Genomic DNA, 17,254 nt, shown 5'->3' on the forward strand with positions numbered 1-17,254 from the left:
AGGACCGAGCTCCAGACCACAGCTTTCCCCATCTCTGTAAGCAGAAAATCCCTCCTTGCAGTCAGTCAGGCCAAAACCTTGGAGTTATTGATTCTTCTCTCCTCCTCCACATCAGGTCCATTAGCACATCTTACCAGCTCCACCCTCTCTGTGCAGCATCTGATGACTTTTCCCCACTCTGGTCAGAGCCACCATCATCTTGTGCCTGGACCATTGCAGTAGACTCCTTCCTGCTCCTATTACATCCCTTCAGTCTGTCCTCCATATAATAGCTAAAGGGGACATATTAACACGTAAGTCAGATGATGTCAAGGTCCTACACTAGTGTCCATCTCATTTAGAAGGCAAAGTCCTCCCCCTGGTTCAAAGACCTTGCATGGCCCACCCTCCCACCACCACCCCATTACCTCTCAGACCTCACCTGTTCCTGTCTCTTTTGCTCACACTGCTCTGCCACTTTGCCCACTTTGCTGCTCGGTGAGCCTGCCCAGACTGCTTCTGCCTCAGGGCCTTTGTACACACTGTTCCCTTTGCCTGGAATGCTCTTCCTGGGGGAATCCCCTGACTTACTCCCTTACCTTCTTTGCCCAAATGTCCCCTTCTCAGGTAGGCCCCCCTACATAAAATCACAACTCTCCCTTTCCCCACCCCTCCTTGCTGACTCCCCTTCCTTGCTTTATTCTTGCTTTTTTCACCATCTTATATATTATATACATATTTTTGATTAACTCTTACCCTAGATATTAGCTCCCTAAGAGCAGAGATTTTGCCTAATATGTTTGCTGCTGAATCCCTGGCACCTGGTGGCTGCTCAGTACATTTCTCACAAATGAATGAGTCTAGTCCACCCTTTGAATCCTTGCTCCCAGACTTGACTGCACACCAGCCATTCTGCCTCCTTCTGGCACCAGCTCTTGAATTTTACTTTAGGGAATCACCCTTACCACCTCCCAGTCCTCATAGTTCATATGGGGGTTGGCTCCATCCCTGGCTCCAGGGACATGCATGTGACCCAGGCCGGCCAACTATTGTGTCATCCCCCTTGGGCTCTGTCTCCTGAACCCTCAGACACAAAAGTTACAGCCAAGTGGTGTCTACATTAACTGTGGCCCCAACACTAAAAGCCTATGACTCACATTCGAGAAAGTCCTTCCCTGTTCCAGTCTCCATCCTGCTGATCAGGTCAAGGAGAAAGTCTCGGGGAGGTGCTGCTTCACCTCTGACACCTTTCTCCAAACTGCCTACTACCTTTTACAACAAAGACACCCTGGCCTTGGCCTCCAGGGAGGCAGCATCTTGCTGAAATGTAAAAACACTGCTGATCTCATGGTACTCAGTTTTGCAGGGACTTTTCACCACAGGCAGTGGATACCAGTTGTTCATTTAGTCATCATTAAAGCTTCCTTTTAAAAATAATATTTAAGCTTCCAAAAGTCAGTCCAGTTCAAGTAACAGAACAGATGGCCCTGGGATGTTGCAAATATTCCCTTGCCCCAGGCAAGGTCCGCGACTAACGCATCGCGGTGTCTCAGCCTGTTCCAGCCCCGGAGGTTCACCCGGGGTTTGTCTGGGTTGAATTAATCTAGTAAACCCTGGCGGAGTCCACCAGTTTCAAGGCCTGTTTGACCAAAGGACACGTGCAAACAAGACCTTGGCTTCTGTATGCTTCTCCCTCATCCCCTCTCCTGGTGAAGAGGGTAGCCAAGACCCTGTTGGTCTCCGACGGTCCCCCAAACACTGGGATTTTCCTAGTCACTTTGAAAATGTATTGATAACAGAGGCCACTTCCTGGGCAATGTGCCCAAGCACCTGTTCCCTGGGCATCGGAGACTTCTGAGTGACAACTCAGGGAGGCACCTCAAATGCAGGGAGGGAAAGGAAAAATGAATATTCATCAAATAGGAAACGGGGCAAGCTTCTGTGCTGTGTCCCACATCTGTCCTCTCATCCAGACCCTAATGAGGATGGACGGCTGTTGTCCGCCCTGGGACTGGAAGAGAGCCTGGAATTATCTTAGTGGAGAAGTCACCAGCCCTGAGAACCGTCTGAACTGCTGCACGGATGAGCAGAAAATAGCAGATGATAAATTTTTTAGGACCACCCTCTGCGTGCCAGTTGTTGCAGACTGTGAGATAATGTGCTGGCCTTTTTGGGAACATGCATTATTGATCTGGGTCTGTCTGATGGTTTATAAAAAGCCCCCCTCCCCCCAACCACCTTGCTATCCTTCATCTCCCGAAAGAAGCACAGCCTCCTTCGAAAGCCAGTCCGGCTGTTGGAGGGGCTGGCTCGTTTGCGGAAGGGAAGACTTGCAGGCACCAATCTGTGCAAGTCAGTGCCGCTGGGTGGGAGAGACAGATGCCACCAAACACGAGGGCTCCAAACCCACTGCATCCGCTCCCCAGAATTTATCTTTCAGAAATCCTCGCTTGCCTGTGCAAAGACGAGCATATAAAGACATTGCCGGCAACGGAATCTGTCACAGTGAAAACTGACAAACATGCTCCTGATCTAGAAACCACTCAGTATCCATCCCAGGAGACTGGTTAAATAGAGCAGTGGTTAAGACCACGGGCTCTGGGTTCAAATCTTGCTGAGCCATGTTCTAGCTCTGTGACCTTGGACAAGTGACTTCACTTCTCTGTGCCTCAGTCCCGCCATCTAAAATGAAGAGGATGGATTTAAGTGTTTCAAGACAGCCCTGGTTTTCTCTGCTTTCCTCTCTCCCACGTCCTCATCATACCCTTAGCCCCTTTCCTTATATTTGGATATTCTGTTGGCTTTATTCAGGTCACAGATGCAAACTGACAATCAGATTCTGACATGAGGCTTACTTAGATAACATAGGAGCAGCACGTTTTTACTGCAGCTAAGAATGGGTGTTCACCGTTCACCTTGGTTCAGGCCAAAACTCCCACCATCCCCCCTCCATCCAACCCATCCGTGCACATTTTACTGGTTCCACTGCTCCTGCCCTGGTCCAAGGTCCCGTCATCGCCTGCCCTGTTACTGTACTGTCCTCCAGTGGGCCTCCCTGTCATCTAATTTCAACAAACAGCCAGAGGGGATCCTAAGTCAGGTCACAGCCTTCCCTTGCTTAAGCACCCCCCCAACTCATGTCGATTTCACACAGAATAAAACGCGAAACCCTCACCATGGCTGCAAGGCCCCGCACGACCTGGCCGCATCTCTCTCCACTTATAACCTGGCTCCTCCACCCCAGCGCATGGGCGTTCTTTCTGTCCCAACCACCAAACTCATTTCTAGAGGTCTTTGCCTCTCCTGTTCTCTCCAGCCGGAATGATCCTTCCCCAGCCCTCCAGCTTCCAGCACGGCGCTCTGCACAGAGGAGATGTTTAATCAGTATCCTGTCAAATACATGAATCAATGTCTGGGGGGGGTCTTGAATTCCCAGGCAGAAGAACTAAGATGGAAGCAGCTTCAGGGGCCCCACGAGGCAAGGCCAAGGTGCCCCTGAGGTCAGGTGCTGCCCGCGAGGACTCCCTGCAAAATTCCACCAGAAACAAAATGCATGGTCCTATGGCCACATGTGGCCCATTCAGAAAGCTGCCAGGGACACAGGTATCAAATGTGTCAAATTGTCAATAAAAGCTCTGGGTGGTGATTGCTTCCTGGCTGCAAATTCTTTTTGCACTGATAAACTCCCCGAGAAGCATCTGTACTTGCGATCACTAACACAAACCATCATGAGGAACGACTTGCATGTACATAAATCCCCTTTGCTTGGTGGTTAAAAGACTGAATCATGTTTTTAATAATGGATCCCCAAAGGGTATAGATTTGCAGTTGGATCTTCACCACCACCTTTTCCTTTGGCTCTGAAGGCTTACCCAGTAAACCTTTCAATTTGTTGCCATCAACAATATTCAGTTATCCTTTGCTAGTGGACAGAGGCTAAAAGCCCACCCCTCACTTGTTCAGTTATTGGCAGGACCCAGGGTGAATGGCTATCTTCCTTGTGAACTAGCAATGGTCCTGATTATCTGCCTCCCTCGCTCCATGAAACAGTGCCTGCCTGACTCATTACTGAAGTTCCAGGCTGTAGAATCTTGCCTGGGATAGAGCAGTTCTCAACAGTAATTGGACAAAAATAACGAATTGGTCGTAACACTGCTTCTCTTTAAGACTTCAGAGAAATCCAGGAACGGTTCTCCATTAGGAAAAAGTTGGAGGCCTCTAACCCTGAGGACCCGGCTGTACAGCCACGTGTGTGGGTGACTTGGTTAAATCCACTGGACGTGACCCCTACAGGGTCTACACGAGTGTCTTGCGTGAGGAGCCTGAGACCCAGCACAGTGAGCCTGGAAGACGCTGCCTGCTAGCGGCCGGGGTGCTTACCGAGCTCCACGTCCTGGTCATCCGTCAGCACCAGGATGATGTTGGGCCGGATGTTTCTGCGGTCCCTCTGAAACCTGCCTTTCAGGCGGTGGTGGGACAGGAACGCCGAAGTGCCATCCAGCAGAGAGAAAACAGTTGCAGAGAGCAAGCAAAGCAGGACCCCGAGGGGTGCCATTTTCTGTTTCCGCGGGTCCCTTGCTTTTGGCAGGACGCAGGAGGCTGGAGTTGCGTTTTGTGGATTTCTTTCTTTCCCCTCTTCCGTCTCTACTCACGATCTAAAGTAAGAGGAAAAGAATCAGGTCAATCTCTATGTAAAGGCTGCCCAAGCGCTCAGACTTGCATAATGATTTCTACGATGGCTTCTGGCACGAACAAGGAGAGTTTCTTTGATCAGGGATGGCTATGGCAAAGCAAAAACCTAATTCAGCTAAAGTTACAGGAAAAGTATTTGCTATTGGCTCAGGCAACCGGCCGACAGGAAAGCCTTCTGAGACCACTTCTGCAGGCAGAATTTCTCCCCTGGACCCAGCGATCCTCTGGACGTGTTGGGGGCAGTCCAAGTCCCAAAGCAGGTGGTCAGCCTGTCTCTGTGAATCATCCAACCAATGCAACAGACAAATCACCCCCCAGAGGAAGGAAAGGAAGAAGCCCTATCTGGGCGAGTGGACACTGCTGGTCACCTCTTCTCTGCCGGCACCAGAGGGGATCAGAGGTGAGTGGATGCAGCCCCAGTGCCCAGGCGGCAGTGATCAGGGAGGGGTCCGGATGAGTGAGGCTGATGCTCTGGGCTGGGGGACTCCAAGTTTCAGTCCTGGCTCCGTCACTCACCAGCTGGGTCTCCCCAACAGTAAGCTAGCAAGGAACCTCCATTTCCCCATGAATAAAATGGGGAGACATGACTGTTTTAAGAACTCAGTCCGACGGGGATGTTTGTGAAGGCCTCCCCACCAACAGATCCCATAGCTGGGTAAGTTATTTGTATTGGTTTTAAGTTGCAAAATAAATGGCAAAAGAGAACACTGAGAGCTTAAATGTTGAGGGAGAAGAACTGTCACATTCACTGTGACCTCGGTCACCCCCTGACCCCAGGTCAGATGGGGTCATGAGCAAAGGTAGGGGAGGGGAGGTGGGCCAGTGAATCTTGGTCTCTGATCTTGCTCTGTATTTCGCTCTCCGTGGTCATTTTTCTACTTCTTGAGGAAATGAGCCTTCAAATCCTGTCCAGATATAGACTTTTGGTTTCATTTATTTAAAATGAGAGAGACAAAGAGCGAGCATGCAGACATGCTGGGAAGAAACCAAGCTCACTGAGGTTGGCTGAGTCACCGTCCCCATGACCTTGAAGGACTCCGTCTGCCCCTGCTGTTGCGGGGAACCCTGCCCCACCCCAAAGCTGCAGCTCAAAGAATTCATCAAGGCCCCCGGGCTCCACAGAAGGGAATGCCTGCGTCATCTCTCCCAGGGCTGCAACAGCCACTACGGGGGTCTCTCACTTCCTCCCCGATTCCCTGCCCCACCCTACTCCCCACCCTATGCACCCCAGGGCAGCCATGGAGATCTAAAATTCAAATCCAAACATATAACCCAGCAGGGCCTGGACTAGGTGAGATAGGGACGCACTCAGGGCACAAGTTTGAAGGGACACCCATTTCAGGTACAGGTGTGAGGCACTCAGCTCACTTTAGTTCCAGGCCTGACACTCACTTGCTCAGACCCTCCCCTGGCTTCTCATGGCTCAGGGCATAAAATGCAAACTCTACCCCAAGGCCTACAGGGTGGGCATGATCCTGCCCCTGTCTACCTCTCCCCCTTCCTCTCAACTGCTTTCCAGGCCACTGGCATCTTTCTGTTGCTTAGACAAGATATGCTTGTTCCTGCCCCAGGACCTTTGCACTGGCTCTTCCTCAAACCTGAAAGAGTGTTTCCCTAGATTTTATACGATGGGTTTATTCTCCTCTGCCAGGTCTTGGCACAAATGTTGCATCCTTGGAGAGGCCTGCCCTGACTGCCCTATCTGGGGTGGTGCCCTGGTCCCAGGCACTCTCTGTACTTTGTAACCTGCTTTTAACATTTCCCTCATAATCCCTACTACCTCCTGCAGTTATCTCACTTACTGCTCAGTTCTCCTCGCTGGGGGCTCAGCACCACGAGGGCAGAGACTGGCTTTGTGCTGGTCACGGCTCTGTCTCCAGCACCTAGCAGTATGCCTGGCACAATGTAGGTGCCAAAGAAATATTCAGATCAATCAAGGAATGGAGACCTTGCTAAGGTTCTCTGAGCTCTGCAGAGTGAGGGATGCAGGGCTGGCCAGGGTGGCGCCAGTGGCCTCAGTCACTGAACCCCTGCCCCCGTCCCCTGCCAGCCTCCCAGGTCACCAAGGAGGCACTGTCCACTCTGAGGTCTCTGGGCATGCTGTGGTTAAAAAGACTCCAGGAAAGGGTCCGAGGCTGGGCCGCTCTTTTTTGGTCCCTTCTGATCAATTTTCCACTCTGCTCGGTACCCTAGGAAGCCGACCTCTGCAGACTGCATCGCCTGAAGCCCCTTCTCTCTGGCTTCCAGCTGGTTCCACCAGTGGAAGCCCTGTTGAGCAGTGGCAGGGCAGGGGGAGGCAGGCAATCAGCATACTTACTCTTCTCTGCTCCCTCCCTAGCATGCCATGGCTCCCCAGTGTCTCTGTCTCCCTGCGCCTGGCCACAGCTCCAGGTGGGGGCCCCTTAACCCCACCTCACTTCTGAAAACAGTGTCTTCAGTTAACTCCCCACAGGGGAGGCTGAGAACAGAGAGCAGCCTCCACGCAGGGCTTCCCTTGCCAGAGGCCTCCGACAGGATATCTGTGCAGAGAGACGAGACGAGGGTCACGCCACTGGGGGAGCTGAGCTGGGAACGGTGGGTTTCATGGGACCAGAGGACAAGCATCAACTTCCCCATCTCCTCCTCGAAAGCTCACGCCTCCATCAGCCAGCACCGCTGCAGTGATGCGTGCTGGGCATCTGCTTTGTGCCATGTTATATGACAGTTAAAACATGGACTTTAAAGTTATTTGCTGGGCAAGCCTAGGCAAGTCACTTAACACTTCTATGCCTCCATTTCCCCATCTGTAAAATGGGTGTGAAGGATTAAAAGACTTAATCCAAAGTGCTGAGACTAGAGCTTGGCACATGGTATGTATGGACTGGAACACATCACCCACAGCGAAAATCATTATTAGATGACCATCACCATCACCGCAGCTGGGTCCCAGGCCAGGCCCTCTTCAAGGTCTCCCTCAGTCTCCCCAACAACGCTCTCACACAGGTATGATCCCCATTTTACAGCTGAGAACAACTGAGGCTGAATCACTGTCCTAAGGTCACCTGGAGAGAAAAACGGCAGGGACAGTGCTTGACCGCTTTCCCTGACAGCCCAGCAAGGACCTCTCGTTTCCCAGCTTCTCCCATTCAAGTGTCACAGCCCGGTCTCTGCCATCTCTGGACAGTCCTCCCACTATTATTTGGTTCACATGCTTCTTTAAATGGCCTCATTTAAGAACAAAAACACAAACATGTGTTTCTGAAAAAGAAAACCTTCTATCCGAGGATAAATGGGAAAGCAGAGCCTCTTCCCTATAGACACACAAAGTCAAAGAGAGCAGGGGCCGTGTTCCTCCAGCCAACAGCTTCTAGTTCACATTTAAGGTCCTAAGCTGAGCCCCGGGCTCGCGGCTCTCACACTTACACTGTCTTTCTTTTCAAGGGAAATTAGCAGGTGTTGAAAGGTGACAAAGCACATTAGCACCATCCGGAGACTTTCTGCAGGAGGTAATGGGAGGCTTCCGAGGACTGAAAAGGAGATATGCCCTAGACATCTAATGGGTCTCTGAATTACCCCAAATCATTGGGGGGGGGGTCCTCGAAACATGTTGCTTATCAGTCCATGTCCCTTCACCCTGGGAAACACACTGGGATGCTTTGTGCTTTGCCCTTGAATCTGTGTGCTTGACTGCCATACCAGTCAGCCCACTGAAATGCACGTTCATAAAACAGCCATCCCAATCAAAAACGGGCAGAAGACCCACAAAGACATTTCTCCAAAGAAGACATGTAGATGGCCAACAGGCGCATGCAAAGGTGTTTCATATTGCTAATTATCAGAGAAATGCAGATCAAAACAACACGGAGGTATCGCCTCACACAGGTCAGAACGGCCATCATCAGAAAGTTTACAAATAATAAATGCTGGAGAGGGTCGGGGAATGCGGGAACCCTCCTGCACTGCTGGTGGGAATGTAAACTGGTGCAACCACTATGGAAAACAGCATGGAGGTTCTTGAAAAAACCAGAGTTACCATATGATTCAGCAATCCCACTCCTGGACATATATCCAGAAAAGACACTTGCACCCCAAAATTCTTAGCAGAACTATTCACAATAGCCAAGGCATGGAAGCAAGCTACACGTCCACTGACAGATGATTGGATAAAGTAGATGTCGATATACGATGGAATATTCCTCCGCCATTGAAAGAACGAAATATTGCCATCTGCAGCAACACGGATGGACTAGAGGACACTGTATTAAGTGAAGTAAGTCAGGCAGAGAAAGATAAATATTATATGATATCACTTACGTGTGGAATCCAAAAAAATTATACAAATTCACTTATTTACAAAAGAGAAACAGGTGCACAGACATAGAGAACAAACTTACAAGGGGGAGGGATAAATTAGGAGTATGGAATTAACAGACACACACCACTATATATGAAACAGATAAATAACAAGCATTTACTGTGTAGCGCAGGGAACTATATTCAGTATGTTGTAATAACGTATAGTGGAAAAGAATCTGAGGCTGTAACACCTGAAACTAACACAATATTGTAAATCAACTATAGTTTAAAAAAATGCACATTCATGTTCCATTAGACAGACATTGAGTGATAAAATAATAGAGAATTTCCAAGGGATGTCTTCCAAACAGCAACTTTCTTATACCAGAAATAATGACAGCAAAAGTTTACTGAGGGCTTGCAACACCCCAGCCCCTGCTCTAAGCATTTTACACATATCAACTTGGTGATTCCACACACCCCCCCATTGATATTATACCCATTTTATGGACGAGAGAGCTGAGGCACAGAGAGTTAAAAGCACTTTCCCTGATCACATGGCTAAATAAGGGGGAGAGATGGGGTTCAAACCCAGTCTGGCTCAAGTCAGCTGCTTCACCAGAACCTCCTGGAAGCAGATCTCTGGGTAAGTTCCTAAGATTTTTCCCAACCTCAGTTTCCTCGTTTGCCTCTGAAGCAGGAGGAAGCCAGGTGCCCTCTGATGCCTTTTTGGCTCTAGGCCTGTGATGCGGAGGCACAGGGGGGCCGGGAGTTGCAGCCTGTATCACAAGCCCTGGACCAGATGGTGGGTGGAGCTGGGGGACACGGTCAGCTGGACTCTGTTCCTGGTACCCAAGTAGGTCTTCTGAGCACCACTCCCTTCTGCTCCCGGGCAGCTGTAACCCTCCAGCCAGGATGCTGCTCCTCTGGATGGAAGTCAAAGCTCCACGAGCAGAGACAGAATAAAAGGAGCTAATTATTTCATCAGATCAAGTCATCACTAGGTTGATTTTTGATGAATTCCCTCGGCTCCCACATTCCCTGGTCTTGTGCGAGCTTCCCTCCGGATGCTGAAGGAATCAATCAAAAATGACACAAGGGATTCTGCCTCCATTTTTTTCCTTCTTGGTAAAGGATGCAAAGTGGCTGAGCCAAGGGAGTATCTAGTGAATCCGCGCAGCCCTAGCTGACCGAGGCCTGTCCATCCCTCGGACTCGGCCACTCACTCCCGCCAGCTCGCTGAGAGGTCCACCTGGCTCCTTGTCTTTGTCCTGCATCCTTCTCACAGACCGTGGCAAAGCCTTCCCAGCCCAGGAGGACATCTTGGGAAATGTCTCATGCCCCGAGCATTCAGAAACATCACTCCTGCTTCTGGCTTTATCTGCTGACCTACAGAGAGGAATGGGCCCCAGGCTGACTGCACACCACAGCTTTGGGGTGACCCCTGGCACGTCAGCCAGGCCTGTCTGGCAAGACCCAGATGGCTGTTTTCCTCTGAGGATCCCCAAATTCAACAAGAGTAGCCAAGAGGAGACTGGCAGTGATCAGGCAGCCGAGGGGGGAGGGGTCAGGAGGGGAAGAAGTGGCCAGAGGCAGAAGGAGGTGTTGATCAGACGGGAGAAGTCCCCTGGGAGGTGAGAAGAAAGGAAACTGGGGTGAGGAGATGCCCTGTGCTGAGCCCGGAGCCCCTGCCCCAGGCCCGGGGTCCCGCCTAGGTGGTCTGGAGAGCCCGATCACTTATGTCTTCCTTCATTTACTTTACAGGTATGTATTTAGGGCTGACTACGTGCCAGTCATGGTGGTAGGTGGTAGGGTAATCCTGTCTTATATAACAGCCTCCTCACTGGTTTACCTGCTTCCATCCTCACCTCCTTCTATCAAGCAGGCAGAAGAATTCTGTTACAACAAAAGCCTGTCTTCCTCCACTGAAAGCCCTCAGGGGCTTCCATCTCATGCTGAATAAAACCCCCAAACCCTCCAAAGGGCCTACAGGACCCTATGCAGCCTGCCCATCTCCTCTCTGATGCTGTCACCTTCCCCTCTCCCCCTTGCCCACTTGGCTTCGGCCACACAGACTCTGTGCTGTTCCTTGCATAGGCCAGGCATGTCCCCACCCCAGGACCTTTGCACCTGCCATTCCCTCTGCCCGGAGCCTTCATCCAGATCTCTTCATGGCCCTTTCCTCACCTCCTTCAGGGTCTTTGCTTAAATTTCACTTTTGCAGGTTAAAACAGAAATCTCTTCCCTCCCCAGGAGCAGCTACCACCTCTGACAGCTAGATATTTTACTGATTTCTCTGTGGGTCTCCCCTACTAGAATGTCAGCTCCCTGAGGGCATGAGATTTTGTCAGCTTTGTTCACATCTGTATCCCAACACCTAAAACAGTGCTTGGGATGTAGCCACACTGAAGATATTTACTGCCCTGGCAAAGAACGTTCTCCCTCCAGTTAACAGTACTCCAGCTGCAGCTGGTGCACTGTCACTCCCTCAGTCTGCTTAAATGCAGGTGGAATGCAGGGTGGAACACGTGACCCAAGAGGAGCCAATTGGCACATTCCATCTCTCTAGCTCTAGTGATTGGGCCACAGAGAGACATGTGACCCAGGCCCGGCCAGTGAGAGAGGAGAAAGCAACAGGAGGTACCGGTGCTGGGAAGGGGTGAGCCCAGCCCAGCTACCAGGTGGACTGCAAGAGAGGATGCTGGTGGCCCGGGCTGAACCAAGGTCACCTTGTCGCCAGTTACAGGCTCAAAAAACTGCTGCCCTTAGTTGCTTGAGCTCACCTGAGTTGGGGCTGTCATCCGCAGCAGGGAACACCCAGACCAACACAGTAAACACTCTAGAAGAACAATGATGAAGAATGACAAAGATGTATGTGGCGTGTTCATCACGGACCCTGTCCAGTTCTAAGCACTCTCCCTGTGTTGACCTGGGGCACCCCCACAATAACATTATGAGTTAGGAGGCTCCATTTGAGGGTGAGGAAGCTGACGCACGGAGAGGTTCAAGAACTTCCCCAAGGTCATGCTGCTTGCATGCTGAGTATCATCCCTTGGCTGGCCACTCCCCATTCTCTCTCTCTTCCCCGGGCCCCAGGAGGTTCGCTTGGATGGACCACATCAATGGGCTCTGTGCTCTCTGGCTCCCGGCTGGGTCTGGCTAAAGGAGACGCTGCCCAGGGAAGGGAGGCTGGGAGGAAAGGCCTGGGTTCCTCCCAGGTGCTTCCCCTTCGCTGCCCGGCTGCTAGGAGCTGACCCCATCCCTCCATCGCTCCAATGAAGGCTACGGCTCCTGTGGGCGGCCCTTGCCAGGTCCCAGCAAATGCTCCCCGCCGTCCCCAGCCTCAGGGATCTGCATTGCTCATTTTCTCACACGCGCCTGGCTCACATCTTTGTTGGAGGGCACCCTCTGTTTCCTGCGGGGCCCCACGCTGATAAAGCAAGCAGCTAGCATGGCTGAGATTTACACCCAGATATTCTGACCCCAGAGTCCTCTCTTGACTCCTCCTCCATGTACTTGGAACCCCCGACAAATGATACAAAAGGCTGACGTTAAGTATGTTGCACAAAGAGGAAGAAAAAGGGGAAACTGCTAGTGTGGGAGTGGCCAGGGAGGGCCGCCTGGAGGAGTCCTTGCAGAGAAAAGCTTGTGAAGCCCAAGAGGAACAAAGTTCCGAAGAATCTACAGGATGTGGGTAGACTGAAGAAGAGGTGGAGTGCAGGGCGCTTCAGGCAGGGGAAATAGCTTGAGCAAGGAGCAGGCGGAGTGGGAGGAGTGGAGATGTGTGGCCCTGAAACTCACTAGCCCAGAAGCTGTCTAGACAGGGGATGACACTTGCACATCTGCTAACCGTTACACTCCCCTGGCATCTCCTCTTCTTCCTGGCCGCGGCTTGCCCCAGCCTTCCTGCCTCCTCTCCAGGGCTGTGGACTCCTACAGTCCACAGGCTCGCTCTGTCTCCCCTACCCAAGTTCACGGTGGCAGGTGGCTCTCTGTGCCTGTTCTTGGAATTTCAGCCAGAGGCAGAGAATCAAGCCAGCGCTCAGGAACAGGACAGAGGACAGGAGAAGGGGCCTTCAGAGGGAGAAGGGAAAGATCAGGTTTCAAGACAAAGGCTCAGGGTCTGGAAAGGAAATTGGGCATAAGGAGAAGAGCTTAAGAACTCAGCTGCCTTCGTGTAACAAGAATTCTCGAAGGCCTGCTACGTGCCAGGCATAGTTCTTGGCGCTGCAGATAAAACAGTGAAAAAACAAAAACAGAAACAAAAACAAAAAAACAGTACCTCCTCCCACAGAGCTGATGTCTTAAGGAGTCAACATGTCAAAAGCTGGAGTTGAAAGAAAGACTCTCACTAAAGGTGAGAAGGGTCAGAAAAGGCGAGAAGTAAACCACAGGTGAACTCTTAGAATGGGGATGTGGAGCATAGATAGAGTCCAGAGAAAGTTTAAAAACCATATATTTGAAGTCTTGGGAAGCTGGGCATCACAATGTTGTGCACGTCAAGTGAGTGGTCGTATAACTCACACACTCACGTATGTGAGCATCTGACACGTGCCAGTACTGTATCACCATCAGTGAAAACGAGCAAAAAAGACACAAATCTCTGTCCTCATGGAGCTGACAAAGGGAGTGGGGAAAGGCTAGCAGATAGACTGGTAAGTGCTGGGGGGAAATGCAGCAGGAACGGGCTGGAGATGGGACCTGGAGCCACAATGCCTGGGCTCGAGTCTTGGCCCCACTGCTTAACAGCTGGTGAGCAAGTAAGTTAACCTCTTCTGGCCTCAGTGTCTTCATCGGCCATGTGGGGCCAGTAATGGCACTTACAGGCTTGTGAGGATGAAACAGCTTAATGCCCATGAAGCCTTTAGAACAGAGCTGTACACAAGTGCCCAATAAATGCTGACCCATGTTCTTTGTTGGGTTCGGGCCACCCTCCAAGACCGGGCATTCAGGCCTGAGCCAATCAGAGCCTTCCAATCCCCATCCCTCAGTGACTGGCCAATCAGAGTAAGCCAGGCGCTTTGTTCCGAGTAGGAAGAAGCGCCTACTCTTTCCAACTGCCTGACTCAGTCCATGCGGTTCCACCACAAGGACGAGGGAAGACTCTGATGCCATCTTGCCGCGTGTGGATTTGGAATAAATCCAACACACCGAAGACAACAGAACTGTGAAATGGCACATACTTAGGTTTTGACAACATTCGAGACCTGGATCCAGCTAAGCCTGAAGGAGGAATATTTACCTCTGGGGCCTTTGTTTCAGGCACCCATAGATTATTCTCTGTCCTTCAACTACTTTGAGATATTCTCTTTCTTTCTGGGTCCACTTTCTTACACTTTGACTCTCTAAGGATATGAATCAAATTCTCTTTTCTTCTTAGGTCACTCTGTCACGTGCAAACCACTGAGCCTACCTGGCAGAGCACGGCGCGGACAGAATGTTGACTCAGGTGGCTTCCCAGATAGCATCTGCCTCCGTGCACAGAGAGCCCTGCCAGCAGGGCCAGCTAGCCCTCAGCCTGGGCCCAGCGCTGCCTTATCACAGGCAAAACTTCCTCATCCTTATTTGCTAACCGATAAGAGAAAGGCGGGCGCAGAAACAGGGAAGAAATGTGGGCGTGGGAGTCCTGAATTCTGGTCCTGAATTGGCCTCAGTTTCCTCCCCTGCCAAGAAAAACAGACTGTTCCCTGGGCACAACCTGGAACTTTGGGGCGGGTGGAGGCCCTCCCCGAAGCACGCCTCCCTCTCTCACTCCTGGCCTCTTCTAAGCTGTGTTCCCTTCAGAGCACTCATCGCAGCTTCTGATTCCTCTATTCCCTCTTCTGTTCAGGTTTGTATCTTGCAGGGGCTCCTTTTTCCCAAGGGAAGCTCCGCATGGGTAGGGGCTGTCTCTCTCTCACGCCAGAGTCCCAGCCCCTGGCACAGCCTGGGTGCTAATTCTTCAAGTCAGTCAGCAAATAAGATTTACTGAGCACCTACGATGCAGCAGGCCCTAGTCTACGTGCTGCGGGTCCAGAAACAAATACTTTGGTGTCATGGATCAGACACCAAAATAAATGACAGGCATGTGAGGTGACGAGTCCTAAGGAGACAGAGCAGGGGGTTGGAAGCACGGGTAGGGGGGAGGTGGCAAAGGGCTCTCTGAAAGGTGACACTTGGGCAGAGCCCTGAGGGAGGTGAAGGAATGTGCCTTGTAGATATTTAGGGGAACAGTGTTCCAGGCAAGTGCAAATGTCCTGAGGCAGGAATGTGGCTGGGATGTTAGAGGAACATAAAGCGGGCAAGTATGGCTGGTGTGGGCTGAGTGAAACGAAGGCTAATACTTGGAGTGCACGAGGGACCTAGAACATTCTAGCCCAGGAGTGCTGTGATCGGATGTAGATTTTAACAGGACCCTTCTGGCAGTGTGTGGACAACAGATGGTAGGGAGTGAGGGTGGACACACACAGGCCAGGGAGATGACTGCCGTGGACAGCACCTGGACCAGGTTGGGGCAGGGAAGGGGTGAGAAGTGAGATCCTGGGTATGTTGAATGAATAAATGACCGAACAGAGAGAAGACTGGCACGTGCCAAGTGCTCCAGTGACTACTTCTGGGTAACAACTGACCCCCGAATTTAGCATTGGAATAAAGTCTTTTTTTTATGCTCAGGGACATAGGTTCAGGAATTCCAACGGGACACAGGAGGAATGGCTGGTCTTGGCTTTATCATGTCCGAGGTCATGGCTTAAAAGACTTAAGAGCTAGAGGCCTGACTTCTTTGGGGGCAGCTGCGGGCCATCAGCTGGGACTTCGGGGTTGGGGGGACCCCTCCACGTGGCCTGGGCTTTCTCACGGCACGGCAGCCTCAGGGTGGGGGCTGATTTCTTTGGTGGCGGCTCAGGCCTCCAAAAGTGAGCGTCCCAGCAGTCAAGGTGGCACTGCCTCACTTCCCCCCCCTCTGAACCTCATCTTCTCTGCCATCCCCCAGCATTACTCCCAGCATTCTGCTGGTTACGAGCGAGCGAGACCCACGCCTGGCTAGATTCACAGAGGGGACTCCAGGGATGGCCCCCTCTAGCCAGAGGAGAGATAAGATCACACTGGAGATTAGCATCTGCGGTGTTATCTTGTGGCCACTGGAAAACGCAGCGGGGCGCCAAGTCACAGAGGCCCGGGCACGGCAGGGGGTGAGAGCCTCGCCCGGCACACGTCACCCCTTCTGGGAAATGAAACCTGACCTGTGTCAGATTCTGTCTGCCTGCATCTGCCAAGCTTTGGAGTTGGTGCCCACGCCCATTGCAAAGATCCCTGAGCCTCAGGAAGCCCTGGAATGACCTGAAGGCTCCGACCCCACTCCTCCTTCCCAAACAACCCAAAGGGGTTAGATCAGCGGGGCCGTGTGCAGCCGGTTCTGGGGGGAGCAGAAGAGGCAAAAAGCAGGCTTGCACAGCCACCACCTCTCCTCCTCGCTCCAGAGCTGTCCCAGGTATAGCTGCATTACGCACATTTATTTATTTCCACTTTTTCAAAACTTCCCTCCTCTTTAAGTGGAAAGGAAGCCACTGAGTCAACGCAGAAACCCAAACAGAAGTGGGAGATCTGACTCTGGGGAACTGGCTCTCACTTCCCTCAGTCCTTTCCTCCTGCTGATGTGAGCAGTGACGCTGGGGCCACCAGGAGCTCAGGGCCACCGTCCACATGGAACCGTCCAAGCTGGGAGGCCGCCGTCCCCAGGCTCACGGCACGGCCCGCCAGCTTGTCATGGTGGGCGACGTAGGCTGGGGGGTGCCGGGCCCCGGTCCAGGATTGGGTTTGGGAGGGACATGAACAATGCCTGGCCGGGCAGGAGAGCTGCAAACAGCTCCCAACCTTCCAGAACTTGGCCCTAGACAACACAGCTTCTCCGTCTGGCCCGGAATCAAGCACTGTAGTTGCCAGGTGGCTCCCAGGAATTTTCTGGCGAGAAGGCAGCGGCTTCTGGTGGGAACCAAAAGGTCCGCTCTGCTCCGAAAAGGGCGACATGACCGACCTTGACCAGAGCATCCCGTAAGTCAGGGTCCTGGAAGCTCTGCTTCTCGCCTGCACTCTTGTTCTTGCCAGTTCACGCCCTTCTTTTCAGTACCTTTATTTACAGAGGCAGTTTCCTCTCTCCACGGGGAACCGGCACCACTTGCCCTAAACCAGGGTCTTTCAACTTGGGCATGAGTGACATTTGGGGCTATGTCGCTCTCTGTATGGGGACTGGCCTAACCACTGGAGGATGTTTAACAGCGTCCCTGGCCTTTACCGGTCAGGTGCAGAAGCACCCACCCCTAATGGTGATGAT

At 51.9% G+C, this 17,254-nt stretch overlaps 1 protein-coding gene across 5 annotated transcripts in view; it reads right to left on the reverse strand.

Moving 5' to 3' along the window:
• Nucleotides 1-17,254, reverse strand: part of SULF2 (sulfatase 2) — a 109,685-nt gene that overhangs the window by 77,096 nt on the left and 15,335 nt on the right. For 4 of the 5 annotated variants that reach the window (XM_032461324.1, XM_032461327.1, XM_032461326.1 and 1 more), the window contains exon 2: nucleotides 4,360-4,634. In XM_032461324.1, coding sequence (XP_032317215.1) covers nucleotides 4,360-4,534 — 175 coding nt within the window. In that variant the 5' untranslated portion in view covers nucleotides 4,535-4,634. Of the gene's footprint in view, nucleotides 1-4,359; nucleotides 4,635-11,729; nucleotides 11,751-17,254 lie in introns of those variants that run through there. The other variant, XM_032461325.1, reaches the window with a different exon arrangement.

The sequence above is a fragment of the Camelus ferus genome, chromosome 19 (assembly GCF_009834535.1).
Source record: "Camelus ferus isolate YT-003-E chromosome 19, BCGSAC_Cfer_1.0, whole genome shotgun sequence".
NCBI classification, from domain to species: Eukaryota; Metazoa; Chordata; class Mammalia; order Artiodactyla; family Camelidae; genus Camelus; species Camelus ferus.